Genomic DNA, 23953 nt, shown 5'->3' with positions numbered 1-23953 from the left:
AGGCATTGAATCCAGCAAGCTCGAAACCCCAAAAGAGGCAGACTCCTCCACAGAATCGTTGTGGGTGGTGATACCATGCCCCAGGAGGGACTTAATACTGGGAACGATCTATCGTCCCCCTGATCAAAATGCTCAGGGAGACCTTGAGATGAGATATGAAATTGAGGAAGCATCCAAACTAGGAAATGTGGTAGTAATGGGTGACTTCAACTACCCGGACATAGACTGGCTGCATATGTGTTCCAGTCATGACAAAGAAGCAAAGTTTCTAGATATTCTAAATGACTATTCCCTAGATCAGTTGGTCATGGAACCTACCAGAGGGACGGCAACCCTGGACTTAATCCTCAGTGGGGACCGGGAGCTGGTGCGAGATGTAAGTATTGTTGAACCGATTGGGAGCAGTGACCACAGTGCTATTAAATTAAACATACATGTAACTGGCCAATTGCCAAGAAAATCCAACACGGTCACATTTGACTTCAAAAGAGGAAACTTCACAAAAATGAGGGGATTGGTAAAAAGAAAGCTGAAAAACAAAGTCCAGAGGGTCACATCACTCGAAAATGCTTGGAAGTTGTTTAAAAACACTATATTAGAAGCTCAACTGGAGTGCATACTGCAGATCAGGAAAGGTACCGCCAGGGCCAAGAAGATGCCAGCATGGTTAACGAGCAAAGTCAAGGAAGCTCTTAGAGGCAAAAAGTCTTCCTTCAAAAAATGGAAGTCTTGTCCGAATGAAGAAAATAAAAAAGAACACAAACTCTGGCAAAAGAAATGCAAGAAGACAATAACGGATGCTAAAAAATAATTTGAGGAGCACATTGCTAAGAACATAAAAACCAACAACAAAAAATTCTATAAATACATTCAAAGCAGGAGACCATCTAGGGAGACGATTGGACCCTTGGAGGTAAGGGAGTCAAAGGTGTACTAAAGAACGATAAGGAGATTGCAGAGAAGCTAAATGAATTCTTTGCATCTGTCTTCACAGTGGAAGATATAGGGCAGATCCCTGAACCTGAACTAACATTTGCAGGAAGGGATTCTGAGGAACTGAGACAAATAGTGGTAACGAGAGAGGAAGTTCTAAGCTTAATGGACAATATAAAAACTGACAAATCACCGGGCCCGGATGGCATCCACCCGAGAGTTCTCAAAGAACTCAAAGGTGAAATTGCTGATCTGCTAACTAAAATATGTAACTTGTCCCTTGGGTCCTCCTCTGTGCCTGAGGACTGGAAAGTGGCAAATGTAACGCCAATCTTCAAAAAGGGATCCAGAGGGGATCCCGGAAATTACAGGCCAGTTAGCTTAACTTCTGTCCCTGGAAAACTGGTAGAAAGTATTATTAAAGCTAGATTAACTAAGCACATAGAAGAACAAGCCTTGCTGAAGCAGAGCCAGCATGGCTTCTGCAAGGGAAAGTCCTGTCTCAGTAACCTATTAGAATTCTTTGAGAGTGTCAACAAGCATATAGATAGAGGTGATCCAGTGGACATAGTGTACTTAGACTTTCAAAAAGCGTTTGACAAGGTACGTCACCAAAGGCTTCTGAGGAAGCTTAGCAGTCATGGAATAAGAGGAGAGGTCCTCTTGTGGATAAGAAATTGGTTAAGAAGCAGAAAGCAGAGAGTAGGAATCAACGGACAGTTCTCCCAATGGAGGGCTGTAGAAAGTGGAGTCCCTCAAGGATCGGTATTGGGACCTGTACTTTTCAACTTGTTCATTAATGACCTAGAATTAGGAGTGAGCAGTGAGGTGGCCAAGTTTGCTGAGGACACTAAATTGTTCAGGGTTGTTAAAACAAAAAGGGATTGCGAAGAGCTCCAAAAAGACCTCTCCAAACTGAGTGAATGGGCAGAAAAATGGCAAATGCAATTCAATATAAACAAGTGTAAAATTATGCATATTGGAGCAAAAAATCTTAATTTCACATATACGCTCATGGGGTCTGAACTGGCGGTGACCGACCAGGAGAGAGACCTCGGGGTTGTAGTGGACAGCACGATGAAAATGTCGACCCAGTGTGCGGCAGCTGTGAAAAAGGCAAATTCCATGCTAGCGATAATTAGGGAAGGTATTGAAAATAAAACAGCCGATATCATAATGCCGTTGTATAAATCTATGGTGCGGCCGCATTTGGAATACTGTGTACAGTTCTCGTCGCCTCATCTCAGAAAGGATATTATAGAGTTGGAAAAGGTTCAGAAGAGGGCAACCAGAATGATCAAGGGGATGGAGCAACTCCCTTACGAGGAAAGGTTGCAGCATTTGGGGCTTTTTAGTTTAGAGAAAAGGCGGGTCAGAGGAGACATGATAGAAGTGTATAAAATTATGCATGGCACTGAGAAAGTGGATAGAGAAAAGTTCTTATCCCTCTCATAATACTAGAACTCGTGGACATTCAAAGAAGCTGAATGTTGGAAGATTCAGGACAGACAAAAGGAAGTACTTCTTTACTCAGCGCACAGTCAAACTATGGAATTTGCTCCCACAAGACGCAGTAATGGCCACCAGCTTGGACGGCTTTAAAAGAAGATTAGACAAATTCATGGAGGACAGGGCTATCATTGGCTACTAGCCGTGATGGCTGTGCTCTGCCACCCTAGTCAGAGGCAGCATGCTTCTGAAAACCAGTTGCCGGAAGCCTCAGGAGGGGAGAGTGTTCTTGCACTCGGGTCCTGCTTGCGGGCTTCCCCCAGGCACCTGTGAGAACAGGATGCTGGACCAGATGGGCCACTGGCCTGATCCAGCAGGCTCTTCTTATGTTCTTATGTTCTTATGAAAATATGATATTGTTCTGCTTAAACATGGGAAAGTATTTACATTTTTTTAAAATGTTAGGTGAAATTAAATTAGTAAAACTGAAGCCAAAATTATAGTATCCATGAGGCATTTTAAATGTATATGTCTATTTTATTTGACAAAATAAACTGAATATCTCTTTAATCTACTCATTGTCTATAATAACTAGCAGTAATTATTATTATCGGCTGCTGCTTCCTAGGCTCCTTTAAGTTACAGAATGAAAACGGGAACTGCAAGTTTCTCATGTGTTCCTGAAAAGCATCTATTCATTTTTTAAAATCCTGTGAAATGTGGTGATCTGTCATGAATTTAGAGATGAGTTGTATACACTTCTAGCCCAATACAGATAGAAAAGACACCTGCCACAGGCAGCGGATAAACCCCAGTTGTGAAGGGGCTGATGCCAAAGGAGACCCTCCCTCTAGGGTGCCATAAGAATGAAGGTGCCCATTACTTGTAGTTAGTTTTTGAGTTGGAGAGCTGGTCAGTATACCCAGGGTGAGGACATGGGTCAGGGTGGTAAGAATGTGAATCCCCTGAGTGAGAGACAGGGGAAGAAGAGAAAATAGAGGAATGTTGCCCTGAGCGAGAAACAGGATCGAGTGACTAGTTTTGAATAAAGGGAGGAGTTCCTGGAAGTTTTGTACATCAGAAACCTGCTGTATTTTATGGTTGTCCTGAGCAGTGCACTGAACAACCAGGTGACTGAAGTCTCAGGTATGGTATTGGATCAGTGCTTTAACATATGCCTGGATAGATAGATAGATAGATAGATAGATAGATAGATAGATAGATAGATAGATAGATAGATAGATAGATAGATAGATAGACAGATAGATAGATAGATAGATAGATAGATAGATAGATAGATAGACAGACAGACAGACAGACAGACAGACAGACAGATAGATAGATAGATAGATAGATAGATAGATAGATAGATAGATAGATAGATAGATAGATAGATAGATAGATAGATAGATAGATAGATAGATAGATAGATAGATAGATAGATAGATAGATAGATAGATAGATAGATAGATAGATTATAACAGTTTTAGTTAGGGATGCACCTATTTCAGTAATTATGGGTAAGAGAGGATATGGTGCTAGATGTTGGACAGGCCAGGTAAGGAGAAGGGGGAGGTTAGATGTTTACAGGCTGTCCCTCTGCTAGTCTTCCTTCTCTCCTTCATTCCAGATGGCTCTGTTGCCTTGCTCTCTGCACTGTGGAGCTGTTTTTTTAATGCCAGGTAGAATCATTATTGGTCTATAATAAGATTTCTATCATCCACTATTTGATACTAGATAAGAGTGGTTAATCTGCCATGTATTATCATGACCTGGGTGAACAATCTGGGAGGGATTGATCTGACCCAACTGTGTCCACCTGGGTATTTGGTGCAGCACCAGCATAGGCTGTAGGACCAGTGAGGGAGTTGCCATGGTTTATACAGATTCCATCTCCCTCAGCAGGAGGCGCTTTTGCTCTGGTGCAGGATTTGAGGACCTACATTTGGTGCTGGGCCAGAGAGACAAACCTGGGATGCTTTTCATGTACCACTCACCCTGCTGTTCAAAGCCTCCATACCCAAGCTGGCAGAAATGGTATTGGGAATGATGTTGGAGAATCCCTGGATTATTAATTTGAACATTCATGCTGAGGTTGCCTTGAGTGGGCCACCTTGGAGACTTCACAGCCACCATGACAGCCATGGGGCAGTTTCAATACATCATTGGACAAAGCAAGGCATCCCCCTTGCCTGTTTTTTCCCAGGAGCAAGAGTAGATAATCTAGAGGTGAAAGATATTAAAAACATGTTGTCATGGTAAGATCATTTCCTGGTCAGTTTTGGTCTAGTAATGCTTATTTTCCCCTGCAGGGGTGAGAGCACACATTCAGATGGTCCACCCCTAGAGACATGGAATCTGAGGGATTCCTGAATGCTGTGGTGGATTTTCTAGGTGACAGAGCTGGTGATCCTGATGGCTCTAGTGACCAGGTCTGGTACCAGTGATCAGCCAGGTGAGGCACTAAGGATTCTAGGCTCAGAACAGCACCCTGTCCCTGCAGTGCCACCATTTACTCGTTGGGCCCTCAGAGCCATTTCATCACTGGGTGGATGATGCTGTCACTTTTGAATGGGAACCAAGCTTGGTGCCCATCATCCATCATGTTCAGTTACCCAAAATGCCCTATCTTGGCTTATAGATCTATACAATCTATAGTCCTGGTCCTATTGGGACTGTAGATTTATAAAATCTGTGGAGCTATCTATGGATTTTATATATCTATGATCCTACTGGGACTATAGATCTATAAAATCTATAGTGCTATCTATAGATTTTATTATAGATAGCTATACTACTGAGACTATAGATTTTATAGATTTATAGACCAGGGCAGTGCATTTGAGGTATTAACTATGATGGGCTGCTACCAAAGATGGGACTCAACCTTGGCTCCCATTCCATCATGGCAATGCTGCCTGCCCAATGCTGAAAACGCTCCAGGGGCCCAGTGGTGAGTGGAGGCCCTGGGAGAGGTGTAGTGGTGATGTTGCTATTCCTGCACATGGCAGAAAGCCGAGCAAGCGTCCTGCCCTGGTTAGGAGGTATTGAGGAATGGAGAAGCATGGGGAGGGTTGGCATTTCTGCCCCATGCATAATGGTGGTCAGGGCCTCTGTCCATGTTGGGGATATGTGAGGGACCTACTGTGTGGCAGTGAAGCTGGCAAAGGAGGTTTACTTTTACATCTCTCTTGCATCCTCAAATAGCCTTCCAGTAGCATTGTTCCTAGCAGGGCAAAGTCACTTGTCTCCATGCCAAACTGGACACCATGATTAAGACAGATCGAACACACCATCTGCTCTGGTAGTGTGGGATCAGTTTTAGCAACTGAGGCCTGTGGGCAAGGTGATTGGGAGTGTCCATCTGACTACATGCCCTCTCAACCTTTGTTTGTTATGGCTGATTCAAGCTAGTTGGGGGAAGGGCTTGTCCAGGTGGATCCAGGGTGTGGTTTGTTTATAAGATTTCTTATCCACCCCCCACAATAAGGTCAGGGCAAGCTACAACAACAACATAATAATAAAGTTAAAATCATATAATTTAGACAGCATAAGCACACAGATCAAACTGTATGAGGTGGTGGCGACGGTGGCGGCGGCTGCCACCCTTAAAAAGACAGTGGTGCATCCACTCCTTTCAAAGACCCAGAGGCCTATGATAGCTACCACCCAGTCAAAAAGGAAGGTAGTGTCTTGTCTTCTTCCAGCTGAGGGTCACAAAGGAGGCCAGCTTGACACCAGAGCTCTCACTGATCAGACAGGGGCCACTTCCCAAAAAGAAGCATCACAACAAGGCTAGTCCAGTCAAATCCAGCAGACACTGCCATATCCTACCAAAGCAGCAGGGCAAAAAGGCAGCTTGTCAACAGCAGTGCTTGCTATGCCTCACTGAGGAAAAGTTGTTGCCTCAGCAGCATACTAAGGCCTTCTGAAGGACGGCTGGCCTTAGTATGCTGCTGAGGCAAACTATTAGCCCACCTTCTCTGGGGAGCTGTCTGTTTTTAAAGACTTGATGTCATTTTTTGTAACTGCTGGCTCTTATAGTGCATATGTGGTGAAGGATGAATTGGAGGGGTGTTCTCTAAGCTAGACAAGTCTGGTAAGGCCACATCCTCTGGCCTGGATGATCCAGAAGTAGAGAATAATGGCTCCCAAGGTGATTCCTTCATTCCTTCCAAGTCAGCCTCTGAGCTAGATGGTAGGGTTGCCAGGTTCTTGGCCTGAGACTGATCCTGTATCTTTAGGAGAAGAGAAAGTCAGCCAAGTGCAGGTGTTCTTGCAACACTATAATAGGAAAAACGACAAGGTGGAATTCTCCCTTCCGCCTGCACAACTGTTAAAGATACAGAAGACCTCTTGGTTGCCTGGCCCAGCCTCCAAGAGGTCTTCTGTATCTTTAAAAGTTGTGGAGAGGGGAGGGAGAATTCCACCTTGTGGGTTTTCCCATTACAGAGTTGCAAGAACACCTGCACTTGGCTGACCTTCTCTTCTCCTAAAGATACAGGATCAGTCTCAGGCCCTGGCCACCCTACTAGATGGAAGTTCTATAGTTCTTGTGGCCATAGAATATGACCCATGCATTTTAACCTCAAGGTTGGATTACTGTAATATTTTTATGTGGGGCTGCCCTTGAAGCTAGTTTGGAAGCTGCAGCTATTGCAAAATGAAATGCTTGGCTGGTATGTGGTACAGCCTTTCAGAACCTCATAAGTGTTATTTCTTCAACATCTGAGAAAATAAAGATATAGGAAGAATTAGAGGTAACTCTTCGGTAATACTTTCGTTTTTATGGTTGCAGTCATTCCCAGCGAAGTCAAATTTAACTTATCCCAATATAAGGTGCTTGCATAGTTGTTTAGTTCAATCTCTTACGTTATGGCTTGCAACTGAGAGAGTACTTTGGAGATTTTCAAACTCAAGTATTTGAATGGTGTTTTATAAAGAGAAAAATCCACTAATAGAGGAACAGGTCTTTTGTAACCAGTTCTTTAGAATAGTGGGCCTTCAACTGTGGCCTAAGGACCACCAATGAATCTTCATCCACATTCAGATTATCTCCAAAGTCATGATGAAAATAACAGGGTTTCTTTGAAGGTTCCATCTCATGTTAAAGAGGTCAGTTACCATCTTAAAATCTAAACTAAACTGCATATTGTCATAGTGTTAGAATTGTTTTTAATTGTTTTTAATATGTCTCTTAATATCTGTAACCCTTTTTAAAAAGATGTTCTTAAAGTTTTTTTAAATGTTTTTAACGTTGTTTTGTTTTAATGTATTTTAAAGTCTTTTTATGATGTTTTAAAGTGTTTTTAGTGTTTCTGTTGGCTGCCCTGGGCTCCTGCTGGAGGGAAGGGTGAGGTATAAATAAAATGATAAATAAATAAATAAAGTGACAGTTGTGGAAATTCTGTGCATGTTTTGTTTCCTTGCTCACTTATATCTCCACCCTGCTTCCTTTCTCTGGGTCCTTCATTGCATCTGTAACATCTTGTGGGACTCATGGGAGGATTTTCCTTTGAGTGAGGTGCATCTGTCTCTGTCACTATTGACTTTCTGGATTTGAAAACATTCCTGGTTATCCAGGCATTTGTTGGAGGAGGGGGACTGTTCCTGGCAACCCAAAGATCACTGATGAAAGGATGTTGAACTGTAACTGCGTTTTAGCATGTTTTTATCTGTAATTGTATTTTAGAATGTTTTAAACTGTTTTTAGAATGCTTTTATATCATTGTTGTAAAATTGTTTAGTTGATATGTTTGCTGCCCTGGGCTTTGGAAGGAAGGGTGGGATATACAAGTAATTAATAATAATAATAATAATTTTCTCAGTTGAGGCATAGAAGCTTTTATACAGGGTGTGTAAGGAGGCCTACTGGGACACCATTTTTAGAGTTCAAGCAAGTGACGAAGACTCTGTCATTTTCATTTGAATTATTGAAATAAAAACTGATGTTGCTTTTTGCTTGTTTTACTGTTTTTAAAATTTGTTTCAGCTTATTTGATTTTAAAATTATATATTGCCTTGTTTGCTGTGCAATGTAAAAGCAGTTAATACATTTTACAAGCAAACACATATAAACAAATATAAGAACCCTTTGCACAGAATGGTTGGAAGCTCCTTCATGCAGTTCTGTTGCTTAACCGAAGTGGTTTGGCCCCTAAGCAAAGCCAGGAGAGGAGTGTTCCTGGGTCCCTCATGTAAGGTGCTCTGAGCTTTGGGAGGGAGAGCAGGGTATCAGCGCAATCAATGCATAAATGGGGGGAATAAAAAAGTGGAGATTCTACCAGGCTTTGATCTTTTAAACATAAACTGAGCAAAGATTAAGCAAGATCAGAATGACAACAGACTGAGTCAAACAGCAAACTGACGAAGGAGATTAAAGAGTTTGTGATACAATCCATATTCCTGTGTCTTTTAACCAAAACCTAGGGTTAAGAAGGAGATCTGCTTCCCAAATGCTGCTTTCCTGAAGCTGAGTGCCTTGACACATATGCATAGATTGTATCTCTTCTTTTTCTTCCCTTTTTTCTTTCTTCTATTGCCAGGGGCCCCATGGTAACTGTTGCTGAAGAAAATAATCCCCTTCAACAATCACACAGCACCATAGCAACCAGGACGTCAGCATGAGACAGCTGCAGGTTTCCATCCTAATTTTTGTCCTTCCTTGGGATCTGAAGCATTTGAGGTGAGCAGACAATGTGCGTATCGTGGGATATGAGAATGATGGAGAAAAACAATGGTAAAAAGGGAGACATTTCTCAATACCATGACTGCAAAGGTAGGGTGTGATTATGAGTGGGTTGATTTTTTAGGTGGAATGCTGCAAATGGTGCATTCTGTGCCTCATTCCTTTCATGGTGATGCTGGCTGTGCCCTGGGAAGAGGTGACTGGAAAGGCACAGCCACAGAGGCTAATGAAATTATTGATTCTCCAGTGTGGCAATTGCTTCGGAGGACATGCAGAGCAGGTTCATTAACTAGCTGTCCTCCAGAGACTCCATTGCTGTCCATGGTTCTGCAAGCCTTCTTTTCTTTTTTCCTCACGGCAAAAAACGACTTCCAAAAGGGATGGGGGTGCAGAAAGGATACTATTCTTCCCCCTGATTTGTTAAAGGCAGACCCCGAAGAAATGAATGAATCTTGCTGCAGGTGATATTGATGGCTGGTCATGAGTGGTAAAAGCAGAGGGTTGGAAATAAAATGTTTTCTTGCTGTGGGCTGATTATATTATATAAGAAACTGGCGCTTTTGGCCACAGGTTTATCTGTTTAAATAAAAAGGGGTTGGGGGAAAACCCTGTGTTTCATTTCTCATGTGATCAATTCTGTGAGCTTGGAAAGTGATGGGTGCCAACACTGACCAAAATATTATTGTTTCCTCCTTCCAGGGAACGAGGAATGTACAAAATATGTTCTCCCATCTAAGCTTCAGTTGGATTAATGTACAGATGTAGAAGTCTTTGGAGCAAATGTGAACATGCTTTTGATCCCCAGCACAATGAGTGACAGAATTCCTAATGGAAAACCCAGCTGAACTCTGCATTATGCTTAGAAGCAGGTATGGCTCATTCTGCATTCCTCAGGCTTGAAAAATAGTCTGGTTAAAGGAGGGGAGCTCTTTCAGTCTTCGAAATAGCAATCAGATTTGCCATTAAATTTGTTTGTTGTTTCTTTGAGCATTGCTCATCTGTTTTTCAAAATCCATCCTGGGGGAGCTGAACAAGAAAAAAAATCTTTGAAATATTGGGTTGTATTCAACTAAGTCTTACTCAGAGATGACCCATTGAAATTAATGGACCTAAGTTAGTCATGCCCATTAACTTCAATGGGCCTATTGTGAGTAGAACTAGCATTGGATACCACCCATTTTTTTCTGTCTAGGTAGAAATTGCCCCTTAAATACATAAGAAAGGTGAGCTTTGCCATTGGTTTCAAGGGATAATTTTAGTGGGTGCAACTATGATTAAAAATAGTTATTAAACTGAAGTTTTGATCCTTTTATCTTTCACTAACAGGCTTCAATGTAGCCACAGACGTGGGTCCCCTCTCCATTGTCTAAGAAGTACATTTTCATATTTCATAGTTGCTATTTTGTTCCTCTGATCTCAGAAGTGACAGAAAATTTGAATGCAGAGGGTCCCAGGCTCAATCCCTGGCATATTCTGTTAAAGAATCTCAGGGAAAAAGCTGCTGCCAGTCAGAGTAGGCAACACTGGGCTAGCTGGACCAATGTTCTAACTCTGTATAAGGCAGCTTCATATATTCTTTCAGCACTGTATCTAGTCTGCTATTGACTACACTTGTGTGCTTGTTGCAGCTGAGGTGAAGTAAACATATGACACAAAGTTTATGCCAAGCATCCACAAATCAATGACTTTCTTCAATAACTAGAAGGCTGAAAAAAAGTTTTTAAAAATGAGAATGCTCTTTTGAAAGATCAAGTTGCATGTCCTCAGGACAGCTCCCTCCAGTCACTGGAGGAAGTAGAGGCAAATTCCACAGATCTTGAGAGAAGTAGCAATAGCATGTGGGTTGAGGGCTACAGCTGCTGATGCAGGCATCTGGACTAGATGGAATTTGATCGGTTCCTGAAAGGCAGTTGTTATTTTCTGAACAATATGTCTACTTTTATTTGTTTTTTTAAAGGTGAAACTCCAAGAATATTAGACGCTTTATAAACAGGATAGTTTTGACCAAAAGGCCCACAAAGCAGATCCTTGTAGATTTTTCAGGGGAGGAGTTTCCTTAAAACCCGAATTGAAACGAGAACAAAAAGGCCCATATCAGGCTGCTCATAAACCAACTATTAGATGATATCCTACTGGTGGGTAGCTACCCATTCAGTTCAACTTGAAATTTGGCTTGGAACGGTGAGCTAAAATCAGTAAAATGGCTTGGTTAAATCAGATGTCAATCCCAAGACCAATTCAAACACTACTGAGCTCTTGGTTACATCACTGGAAAGGAATGCGGTGTGAATACTTCCCCACTCCTGCCACCCCAGCTCCCTGGAAGCCCTGAAGTCTTTAGCAACAGGGAATGAGGGTGATGGTGTTTTCCCCCACTCTCTCATCTTTGTTTCCCCTACCATCTCTCTCTCTCTCTCTCTCTCTCTCTCTCTCTCCCCTTTCATCTGTCTCTGACATTTGGAACTCTGCTGCCACAGCTTCCCAACTACAGTGGACACTCAAAAATGTTGTTTTCCTAGCTGTGCAGGGAACACCATATATTTCCCAGCATTCCCAGGATAGCAGTGTCCCAGGAGGCTGGGAGGGGAAGAGGATGACCTGTTGCCATTGCTGCCACTGCAGCAAAACATTACAAGCATTGAATGACTCTTAAACATCGCAGGAATGAAACATTATGGACATGAAATGATTACAAGCATTCACTAGCTTTGAGTTTATCGAGAGACATTGCTCCTGAAAGCTCAAAAGTCTGCACTCTCTTGCCAATAAACTAATATGATTAGCAGATTCAGGACAGACAACAGAAGGTATTTTCTCACACAGTGGATATTAAACTTATGGAATTTGCTGCCACAAGATGTAATAATGGCCATTGGTTTAGATGGTTTAGAGAACTGCAGGGAGACTTGATCTATCAATGGCAGTTACCCTCCATGTTCAGCAATAATCTACCTCTGATAGAGAGCAAACAATTGGGAGAGTCTTCATGCCTTATGCTGTGGGCTTCTTAAAAGCATGTGATGGGCCATTGTTAGTGGACAAGATGGACTGAGGCAGTGTGATCTAGTCCAGATCTTGTTATGTTTTGTATTTATTTAATTCTGAAGAGGAACTTTATATGAAGGTTTTGAATGTTCAACTGTATTTTTAATACATAAAGACTCTTAATCAATTGGTCAAAAGGCAAATGGTTAATCAAATAAAAACTATTTAAATTGACTGAGATTTATTTTCTCACTACAACCCACATCTGTTATGTGAAAATAAAACACCTGTGGCCCTACCGATGTTGTTGGACTTCCATCAACCCCAACCAATATGTCCAATAGACAAGTCAGGGCTGACATAACTAACAAAATAGAATTGAAAAGGGATATCCTATGACCAATGACAGTGTGTTGATGCACCTGAGTTTGCTATATATTCCTCTGAAGAAAGAAGGGAATTTTGTGTCTTCAAACAGGCCTCTAAATAGAGACAATTTTTGCCAAAGCTAAATTATGTGTTTTTGGTGAGTCAACTCATAATGCATTTATACATGAACTGTGCCGATGCTAAATATAGTGATGTTGGCGGCTTTGCATCACAATCTTCTTCATAATGGCTCAGAATTTAGTCTCACTGAGATCAAGAGAATTTACTCCAAGGTAATTATGTATGGGATTGCAGCCTTAAGTATGTGGAATACCTGTATATAGGGATGTGTTTAAAGGGGAATCCAAAGGTTCTGTTACAAAGAGTTTTGCCAGAGAGAATTTAACCTGGAATAAACTGCAGCATCCAGAAGGGATGCCACAGTCTATCCTAAGCATGCACAGAAAGGCCTAGTGTGGCTAGACCTCTGTAAGGAAGCTCTGAGATTTTCAGAGCACCAAGGGGATGGAAATATCAGCAATCTCTTGGCATCAAAATCTGCCTTTCTGATCCACAGTGTAAATCCTTATCCAGAGACAAAATAGGATTCCCATTATTAGAATTTTATATAAAATTACAAGATTGCATTTTCAGTTCAAGAGCAATAGTGAAAATTTAAACATTCAAGTGAATAATAAACGTTAAGCATTTTTTGGGGGGTGTACTCCAGTATAAATGAATATAGAGTTCATGTAGGGGAGTGCACTTACACAGTTTGTTGCATATGTGTCAGATGTATCATTGTATAGAAATTATGGAACCATTTTGTTATCTACAAATCTATCAGTTTATATAAAGACTAGGGATAGAAAATCTGTCAGTTTCAGTTCTCTCAGTTTCTCATTTTTCCAATCTTAAATTCCCTTCTGCAGTAATTTGCAATATATATATTTTTTAATCCTCATGAAAATTCTTCAGCGTTTTTGTATTAATTTCTCCTACCAAATCCCTTTTTGCATACAGTTTTGACTAACGTGGACATTTTTGCCAGCAATTTCTCTTAAAATAATGTATTTTTGTATGCTGTTTTCACTAATGTATCCATTTTGTGCACATTTCCCCCTGATATATGCTTTTTTGAAAAACATTGGTTGGAAAACTGCATCACAAAATTTGGATAAGTGCATTTCGATGGCTGTGTTTCAGTTCTTATATTGTTTCAGAAAGTGTGAATTTAATAAATCGAGGTTTAAACCAGATTGAATTTCTCCCCCATCCCTAATAGGGACTAGATATTTTGGCACTGGTAATGGTACTGGTATTGGGGCACAGCTTGTGGAAATGGGGGGATTCTGGTTTGTTATTATCAGGAAGGGTTGTAAAGAATGGAATGCTATCCTCATTAGGGGTAAATTTCCTTTCTAGTCTCCAGTGCAGTTTTCTCATCTCCCTTCTGGTTGGAAATCAAAGCTTGATAGCAAGCTTGAGACTAGAACAATCAGGCCTCTCTATGGAGCCTCTAAGACTGAGCAGGAAAATACAAATGCAAAATGTGAGGTACATAACTTCCTCTCTGATATATAAACCTTAAGGCCAAACTAAAATTTTGCACCAATGGATGTGTGACTGACACCCAAGAATATCAGCCCTGCATTTGCTCCCCTAGTCTTCTTGGTAACATTTAGTAAAAGATGCATGACATAGTGTAACTTATCTGAATTTTGCTGTCCCAGCTAAAGAGGTGTAGTTGTCCAGGGTCTCAGGGGGTCTTAGACCCCTTACTTTTTGGAAGGAGAGTCCCTATGTCTCCAGTATCCCAAGAGCCACTCAGCATGAAAGGGGAGTCTGTTAGCCACTGAGAAGAGTCTTCTAACATGATTCCTTGTCCTTTCCTGCTGATTGGAGCCAATCACAATAAAAGGAGGTAGGACAGTCACTGTGAAGACTGTTGTTGTGGGAGAAGGCATGTGCAGGAAGGTCTGAGGAGTGTGGAGATAACGACAGAGAGCAAGCGAGTGAGGGGCATAGCTGTGAGGGGGCATGGCATGACTATCATGAAGGGACCCTGAACATTTGGATTTGCCACTACACTACTGCCAGCTAATAAAGTTGAGCAGAGCAAGAAAACTCTGAGCTCAATGACATTACATGACCCTCCTTCTTCTACTAGGCATAAGTGAGAAGACATAATAAGACAGATGTTATCAGGGGCAGCAGCCATGTGCCTCTTGCTAAACTTTAGCCAGTTTAGCTAAAGTTGTGACAAAACAAGCAAGCAAGAAAAAAAAAACCAGCACATGGATGTCGTTTTATTTTTATTTTGTGGTATGGAGGAGTATTCAGTCATGGGAGCCCCCGCCTTCAGTATGACATGGTACAAGTTTACCAGCCGGAAGGTGTCAAGGTTCCAAAGCTGAGACATATACTCAAGTGAATAAATCTTGAAGACAATGTTCACTTTGATTACCCACTTTTTAAAGAAAAAAATGCCTTCATCAAAACAGCAATTTTCAGTGTGAAAATGGATACCTATGAATATTCAGCTGTATCAGAATAGGCATGATGCCTCCATGGATGGAAAGAAATGGCATGTTGGAGGCCAAGAATAATATTTGTGTCTTTTATTTTGTGGTATATAAGTCTGGGGTTTCTCCTCAAAATTATCTTCTGTGAATTTTATGTGAACTATTATTCAAAGCTTCCTAGAATATTTGTGAAATCTCAGACCACAGGAACAATCTATTCAATGCCTTACACAAACCTTATTTATGTAGTCAGAGTCCTCGCATGAGAGCAGCTGATGGGTGGGCTGCTTGCAGGAGGTGGAGAATGGCAGCAGGAAATTCCCACACATGGGATTGTGCTCATGACAGGCAGGAGCCGGATGGGGCAAGAACTCAATTTTTCACATCTGATGTTTCTGTATGACAATGTATGATGCTAATTTCAGTATCTGGTATTTGACCGTTGATATTTGACAGCATTGATAATTAACAAGAATGGCATTTAGGGTTAGACAATATATGATAGGTGACATGCCTGTTTTTAGTCTTTGACAAGTGATATCTAATGAGAGTTTATATTTGATGCCTGCCAAAGCAATCAAGAGATATCAAGGTCTAATTTGCTCAATTTTTGAATATTTGTGAATATTCAGTTCAATTCTAATCATTCATTTACACGTGAATGACTGTCAAAATATGTTGCGTAGAAAGAGAAAAAAATCCCAGGAAAGAGAAATATTTTTCTGCATTCAGCAAGTCTGACAGGCAAAACTAGTAAGATCTATAAATATGCATTCTGTTACGAGATGAAACTACAAACTATTTAGAATAGGATATTCATCAGACATTTTTTGTACAGTTCTTCCTTGGGCTATGTAATAGAAGGAAAAGGCAAAAAATTAATAAATAGCTGCATAGTGTAGGCCAACCTGCCTGAACCTAGCTCCACAGATATATTAGACTACAGCTCCCATCAGCCCCTGCCAGTACAGCACAGCATGGCAATGCTGCTGCTGATTGGAATAGACATTGTTAATAATTATTAATTATTCACTAAGAGGCAAAAATCCTTGCAGTTCAAGAACGTACCTATAGCCCACAGATCAAACGTTAAAAAGCGGGGAAATTGGGCAGCTATAGTGAATGCACCAGGGGAGCAGGAGACCTGAACTCCTCTCTGAGATATTGTACTTCCCTACAAATTGGTCAAAATGCAAAAACAGTTTGGGTTGGTCTTTCACAGTCCAATCCACTTCCTGTGTAGCTTGGAAGAATTTGGTGACATGTACCTCTGAGCATATGGTGAGTGCTGGCAACAGCTGCCATCTCCAAAGTTGGAGAATTACATTTTTGTATGTTTGTTGGTGTTCTTCTTACTTTGCTTCATTCCTGTGTTACTAATGTTTCTACAGAGAATCTAATCTAGAAAATTTTATTCTCCTCATTATTCATCCTAGAAATCTGTGTCCAATTTATTTTTATTAATTTCAAAGCCTTTTTATTGGTCAGTGTCATATGATGGTGAAGACAGCCTTTTGTGTGTCAAACTGGAGGTTATGGTCTATTTCTATTTTGGGTGCATTAACAGTTGAATCTGAAACTGCAGTTTGATGTAAAATCAGACTAACTACAATATGTTGCTACTTCAGCAATGACTCTAGCTGTTGGAAAAAAGAGGATGCATGTTTTCAGCCTGCTATGTTTAAACCACTTCATTTAAGGCAAGGTGGGCATGGTCAATTAAAAATATAGAGCACACCTAGAATTTTGCTAGAATATATTTCACCTCCCAATGTTTTATCTTGTGCAAACTGAGACGCTCCTGATGTCCACAGGAGACTATTCTGCAGAACAGTCAGTGCCATTATTCCACAATTGTTTTTAGTTTTTTTAGTATAAATTTTGCAAAGAGTAGCTGTACTTCACATATTCACAGAAATAGAAACAAAAGAAAATGATTTCCTATAGGAAACTTCACTAAAATTACAAAGTAAATCAGACATATTTAAAGTGACCATCTGAACTATATCAACTGTCTTAATAATGTTGCTTACTTCCTGCTAAAACAAGATCAGCACAGCACATGTCTTCTTTCTATTCTTTGGGCTGATTGCAGGTGTTGCCACCACTCACCATATGCTCAGAGGCACATGTTACCAAATTCTTCCAAGCTACACAGCAAGTGGATTGGACTGTGAAAGACCAACCCAAATTGTGTTTGTATTTTGACCAATTTGTAGGGCAGTCCAATATCTCAGAGCAGATATCAGGTCTCCTGCTCCCCTGGTGCATTCACTATAACTGCCCAATTTCCCTGCTTTTTAAAGTTTGATAGAAATATCTGTGAGCTATAGGTACTTTCTTAAACGGCAAGGTTTTTTGCCTATTAGTGAATTTCTCTGCTTTTTAATCCAGGAGTTAAGAAATGGGATCCTGTGCAAGTTTGCTGAGAATGGATTGATCATTTGCATGCTTATTGAGTTCAGTGGGATTTACTCCCCTGCAATCATGCTTAGAATAGGTGAAACTGACCAATGGGGAGGGGAGGAGGAGGAGGAGGGAGGAGGGAGGGGAGGAAGGAAGGAAGGGCAGAGGGGAGGAGGGGAATGCGAGCAGGCAGGAGGGGGGAGGAGAAGGACAGGTTTGACAGGTTTGTTGAGTTCAGTGGGATTTACTCCTGTGCATCATGCTCAGGATAGGTAAAACTGATCAGGTGGGAGGAAGGGACAGCTGGAGTGGGCAGGGGAGGAGGAAGAGGGGAGGGGAGGAAGAAGGGAGAGGAGAGGAGAAGGAGGGGAAAGGCAGGTCTGATCATTCGTATGCTTACTGAGTTCAGTGGGATTTACTCCTATGCAATCATGGTTAGGATAGGTAAACTGACCATGGGGAAGGAGGAGGGGGAGGGGGAGAGGGAAGGAGCGGATTGGAGTGGGGCAAAGGAAGGGAGAGGGGAGGGCAGGTTTGATCATTTACATGCTTATAGAGTTCAATGGTATTTGCTGCCAAGCAATCATGCTCATGACCATGGGGAGGAAGAAGGGGAGGGGGAGGAGGGGGAAGGGGAAGGAGGGGATTGGAAGGGGATGGGGAGGGAGGGGCAAAGGAAGGAGGAGGTGGCAAGAGGGAGGGGATAGGAGGAAGGAGAAAGGAGGGTGGGTTTGATCATTTGCATACTTTTTTAGTTCAGTGGGATTTGTTTCTGTGCAATCATGTTTGAAAATGGAAATGGACTGCCTTCAAGTTGATCCTGACTTATGGTGACCCTATGAATAGAGTTTTCATGGTAAATAGTATTCAGATATGGTTTTACCATTGCCTTCCTCTGAGGCTGAGAGGCAGTGACTGGCCCAAGGTCACCCAGTGAGCTTCACGGCTGTGTGGGGATTCCAACCCTGGTCTCCCAGGTTGTAGTCCAACACTGACCCACAGAAGGGGCAGGGAGGGGAGGGGGAGGGGAAGAGATTGGATGGGTGGGCACTGGGCAGAGGGGAAGCCCCTTTCCTTTCCAAAAGGAAAACATTGTGAACATTATCATTGCTTTTCAGGGTTTCCCTCACCTTTTTATTCTACAGCAGGCACATGTAGCCTCCCACCCAAATTTAAAGCAAAGCTGTCCCTGGCCACATCCACACCAGGCCTTTATTTCACTTTGGAGAGTCATGGTTTCTCTCAAAGAATCCTGGGAAGTGTAGTTAGTGAAGGGTGCTGAGAGTCGCTAGGAGATGCCCTGTTTCCCTCACAGACCTTCAATCCGAGCAGTTGACTGTTAAACCAGTCTGGCCACTGGAACTCTGTCAGTGGAATAGAAGTCTCCTCTCAGCACCCTTCACAAACTACACTTCCCAGGATTCTCTGAAGGAAGCCATGACTGTCTCATGTGAAATCAAAGTCTGTGGCCCCCTGATTAGGCAAGTCCAGCATCTGGGAGTCTGGCTTTTGGAACTCTGACAGTTGGTTCTTACTGAGCATGCCTGGCATTATCATTGGCTTCAAGACAAAATTTCTTAAATTAATTAAAAATCAGCCAGGCATTTTTTTAACTTTCAAACTGCAGAAGATGAAGGTCAGAGTATGGGGCAAGGTCAGTAATAGGATTACAGGTACTCTGTGAACATGGCTGATTTTTAATGAATTTCAACAGATTATAAGAACTCTGACAGAAAAAAGTCAAAAAGGGCTCTGGGGTTTTTTCCTCTCTTTTTAAACTTTGAACTCTCTATTCTCTCTGACTGTTTTGTGTATTGCCATGAAAATTGAGAGGGTTGTTAAGCCAGCGTTTCTGAGTTCAGGACTATAAGTTTTGTAAGGTTTTGTTTTGAAATGAGCTTATGAGAAGCATCAGAATGGAATGGGGTGTATTTTCAATTTAACATTGCGGAATGTGAAAAAATCCACGCTGGCCACAGTGCCCTGGATGGTAGTATCAGCACCTAACAGGTACTTCTAGAAATCCATCCCATCAGCCTTAAAATAAATTTGGCATCAAAATTAGCAGAGGAGAATTGTTGGAAGTAAATTTATTTCAGCTCTGTGCCTAAGATAATATCCTGATTTAAGACCAAATTCTAGTGTTTTGCCATACTTGTGGAAATTAGCTCCTTTAGCTCCAAAATGTATACATGGATCATTTGAACAAGTTATTTTTACATTTTGAATGGAAGGTATTCATAATAAATACAAAATGGGAACTCAAGCCTTTATGTGGATATTTTTATTCCATCCTTTATTTGTATTGGCCTAGGAATTGCATTTATGTATGTTGTCATGGGAAAATGATTGATAAATAAAAATGGAAATGGACTGCTTTCATGTCAATCCCAATTTATGGCGACCCTGTGAATAGGGTTTCCATGGTAAGCAGTATTCAGAGGGGGTTTACCATTGCCTCCCTCTGAGGATGAGAGTCAATGACTGGCCCAAAGTCACCCAGTAAGCTTCATGGCTGTGTGGGGATTCGAACGTAGCCCAACACTTTAACCACTACACCATAAATAAATCAGTTAATAAAACAGATCCTTCACCTGTGATGTGACCCTGACTTCCTTCCACCTTCGCAATTTGAATGACAGATGTTCATAACAGTCTTGCCCCACCCACACACTTCAGTTGTGCTGCCTGCCTATTTCCTTAAACACCATGTCTACCTCTGTTCATTCATTGCCTTAATTTTTTAAAACTGAAAGACATTTTTTAAAATAAAACATTATTCAAAGGACTGGGACAGGGGAGTGTTTTAGGGGCTTCATGAGCACCAGCCAGTCAGCACTATCTATAGCTGGCTGGCTGAAAACGTAAAAGGTGCCACACACACCCTTACCTCAACCCAGGAGAGGAAAGGTACATTGAACTGAATGCAGAGAGAGCACATGTACGTCTCCTCTAAAATGTTTCCTTTGACTTCACCCTAAATTCTAGATAAATTTCCATGTACCCTGATGGTGCTATACCAATAAAAATTCTACGTGCTGTGTCCACAACACACTTTCTTGGTGCCAGTCCAGCTAGGTCCCTATGCATGTATCCATAGCTGCATAGCTATCGAGAAAAGGGTTCCTGATCCAGTAACAGCTCTCCCTATATGAGCCTACCCGGGCCCTGAGATCTTCGGGAGAGGCCCTCCTCTCAGTCCCACCACTGTCACGAGTGCAATTGGTGGGGACGCAAGATAGGGCCTTTTCGGTGGCTGCCCCTAGGGTTTGGAACTCCCTTCCAAGGGAGACAAGAATGGCCCCCTCTTTACTGTCCTTTCATTGACAGGTGAAGACTTATTTATTCCAGCAGGCTTTTGGAGTAGAAGTTGTTTAAGACAGGACTTCTAGAGGTATCCCGTATTGTTTTACTGTTTGATTACATTATTCTTAAATTGGTTTTAGGCAGAGCTTGGAAGTAACTAGTTACAAGTAACGAATTACTTGTAATTTGTTACTTTTTTGAGTAACGAGTGGGTAACTTCATTACATTTTGCTGGTAATAGAACGAGTAGTAACTTCATTACTTTTGAGGAGTAACTGTAATGTTTCCAGCATTACTTTTGTGCATTACTTGGGGGGGAGCAGGGGAAGTCTTCTGCTCCTCTGATTTGTGAATAAAAATCATGTGCTTCAAATTGGGCTTCTGTGCAGCGTTGTTCTTCCTTCATGCGCTATGGGTGCTTAAGAGGCAATGAGGGAGGAGGTGGAGAGTGAGACGGCGTGGAGAAAACAATTGTTTAAAAATTGACAGGAGTGGAAGGAGAAAAGAGCTGGAGGCAATATATATATACAAAAATATGTGTGTTGAGGTATCATCATTGCTGGGAGTGGGGTGAGGGGATGTAAGATTCTGTTATGCCATTCTGTTAATCTTATGGACAAAAAAAATTCTACTACCCTCTGTGTGTGTGTGCTTATTTTTAATGTTGTTTTCGGTTACTTAGATGTGCAGCAGTCAAGGCCAGCACCTTGTAGGCAATTTTTTTTAAAAAAGCAACTAAAATGTAATTTGTAGCGATTACTTTTGAGTAAAAGGAAAGTAATCAGTTACTTTCAGAGCAATTGTAATTGTAACGGTAATTACTACTTTTTGGGGGCCATGTAACTGTAACTTATTCCTTTTTAAAAGTAATCTTCCAAGCTCTGGTTTTAGGTATTTTAGGTGATGTTTAATTGTTTTAATGCTGTAATGAGTTTAATTCTATTTTAAATGTAGATTTTTATATGTCCAAATTATATGTACCCATTGTTAGTTGTAAGCCGCCCTGAGTTCCAGTTTTGGAAAAAGGGCGGGGTATAAATAAAGATAACAATAACAATAATAATAATAATAGGAGTATGCATGTATAGCTCTTTTTTAAAAAAAAAGCTGGAATCCCAACAATGGGAGGGCTGCAGAAGGGGGTTGGATTCAGTCTGTCCTGCCCCCTCACCCACACTGCACCAGGATTCTAGCTCCTCCTCCTCCTCCTCCTTTTAAGCACCCAGCCCCAGTTGCGGTGCACACTCTTTACAACAGACTCACATTAGCTGGGATGAATGTGATATATATGTTTAATGACGGAGTATATTGTTTTTTTCATTTTGAATTTTTTCATCTTGACTAATAATTGGACTTCTGTCTCCATGTAGCCCTTTGAAGCAAAGACCGAATATGTTGCTTGCCCATGAAATAGAGAACAACGCTGCTCCTTTTCTTACCCCGACTTCAGGGCTGCCGCTACAGAACCACCACCATACAGAAACATCTAGCCCTCTGACAAACAGCAAGATGATTGCTTTATCCAAGGAGCATGGGCTTGAGAAAAATAGTACAGCCTTGCGGTATGAGTTGATGCCAGGAGAAATCATAGCAGCCAGCCTGCTTTTTGGGACTTTATGGTTATTCTCCATGTTTGGAAATTCCCTTGTTTGCCTGGTGATCCACAGGAGCAGGAGGACTCAATCTACCACCAATTACTTTGTGGTCTCCTTGGCCTGTGCAGACTTACTTATTAGTGTAGGGAGTGCTCCATTTGTGCTTCTTCAGTTAGCCTCTGGTAGGTGGACACTTGGAAGCATGATGTGCAAGCTAGTAAGATATTTTCAGTATCTCACACCTGGTGTTCAGATCTATGTGTTGCTTTCCATCTGCGTGGACAGATTCTACACTATTGTCTATCCACTAAGTTTCAAGGTGTCCCGGGAAAAAGCCAAGAAAATGATTGCAGCATCTTGGATCTTTGATGCTGCATTAGTGTCTCCAGCTTTCTTTTTTTTTGGATCAGGCTGGGACAACCATTGCAACTTTTTCCTGCCATATTCTTGGGATGGGGCCATTTACAGCATCATCCATTTGTTAGTGGCTTTTCTGATTCCATCTGTTCTTATCGTTCTGTTTTACCAAAAAGTAATAAAATATATTTGGAGGATAGGTACAGATGGTAGAACGGTTCGAAGGACGATGAATATAGTTCCAAGGACAAAGGTGAAAACTATCAAGATGTTCCTAATGTTAAATTTACTTTTTCTGCTCTCGTGGCTTCCATTTTATGTGGTTCAACTTTGGCATCCACTTGAGACAGACTACAGAAAGAGCTCTTTGGTTTTTATGTCAGTCACTTGGATATCCTTTAGTTCCTCAGCTTCAAAACCTACTTTGTACTCTGTGTATAATGCAAACTTCAGAAGAGGTATGAAGGAGACCTTCTGCATGTCCTCCATGAAATGCTACCGAAGCAATGCATATACTATCACCACCAGTTCAAAGATAGCAAAAAAAAATTACGTTGGGATCTCAGAAATCCCTGCACCAGCCAAAACTGTTTCCAAAGACTCCATCTATGATTCATTTGATAGAGAAGCAAAAGAGAAAAAGCTTGCCTGGCCTATTAATTCAAACCCACCAAATACATTTGTTTAATTAATTCCAGTTCTTTCAACAACTATTTGTACAACAGGAGCAAAGAACTTCTAACAGATTCTATTAACATTGGGGACGGGCTTGCATACAATTTGGCAGGGAAAATAAATGTTTTCTTTTATTAAATCCATTGACTTTATTGCATACTGGATTTTTTTTAATTAACTGTGTCCAAGGTCTCTGCATTTAAATTTATTTTGTAAAAGCTGATGGACTGCTGCAGATCACACTGTTACGTAAAAAAAAGAGTAAACTCATTAAGGATTTGCAGCATAATCATTATTTTTGCAAAGTTGGAGAACAGACCTAATGTGTTCCATGTGTCCTATTTATTAGGGACAGTCCCTATTTTCTGGTATCTGTCCCTGGTAAAACACTGCCCCTCTTTTATTAAGACCTTTCTATTCTGCATTTGGGGATATGTTGGAGAAAGCTTTTAAGGTTGCTAGAGCAAGACCGTTTTCAGTTTCCCCTGGATCTAGAAGTTCAAGGAGAGTGGATGCATCTTGACTGTAGTGTATAAGTATGTATATGCACACGTGGTCTTGGGCAAGGAAATAAATGGGTGATTTTCCTGTTGGCTAGCTTCTCGGGAGGGGGACAGGGGGGTTGAAAGGATACAGGGAGGTTGGGTGGCAAAGGAACTTCCACC

The 23953-nt window shown here is 41.4% G+C and overlaps 1 protein-coding gene across 5 annotated transcripts; it reads left to right on the top strand.

Moving 5' to 3' along the window:
- The first annotated feature begins 6460 nt into the window (after window positions 1-6460).
- Window positions 6461-23442, top strand: GPR19 (G protein-coupled receptor 19). Of its 5 annotated transcripts, none has more exons than XM_061637882.1 (4): window positions 6461-6538; window positions 8928-9067; window positions 9770-9939; window positions 22032-23442. In XM_061637882.1, the coding sequence occupies exons 3-4, from the start codon at window positions 9899-9901 to the stop codon at window positions 23299-23301; spliced, it is 1311 nt and encodes a 436-aa protein (XP_061493866.1). In that variant the 5' UTR covers window positions 6461-6538; window positions 8928-9067; window positions 9770-9898; the 3' UTR covers window positions 23302-23442. The 5 variants fall into 5 exon arrangements, with proteins under 5 accessions (XP_061493866.1, XP_061493863.1, XP_061493861.1 ...); XM_061637879.1 differs by lacking the exon at window positions 6461-6538 and adding an exon at window positions 6894-7142; XM_061637877.1 differs by lacking the exon at window positions 6461-6538 and adding an exon at window positions 6894-7497.
- Window positions 23443-23953: the final 511 nt, after the last annotated feature.

Source organism: Rhineura floridana, chromosome 8 (genome assembly GCF_030035675.1).
Source record: "Rhineura floridana isolate rRhiFlo1 chromosome 8, rRhiFlo1.hap2, whole genome shotgun sequence".
NCBI lineage: Eukaryota > Metazoa > Chordata > Lepidosauria > Squamata > Rhineuridae > Rhineura > Rhineura floridana.
This window is presented reverse-complemented; position numbering and strand designations above follow the sequence as displayed.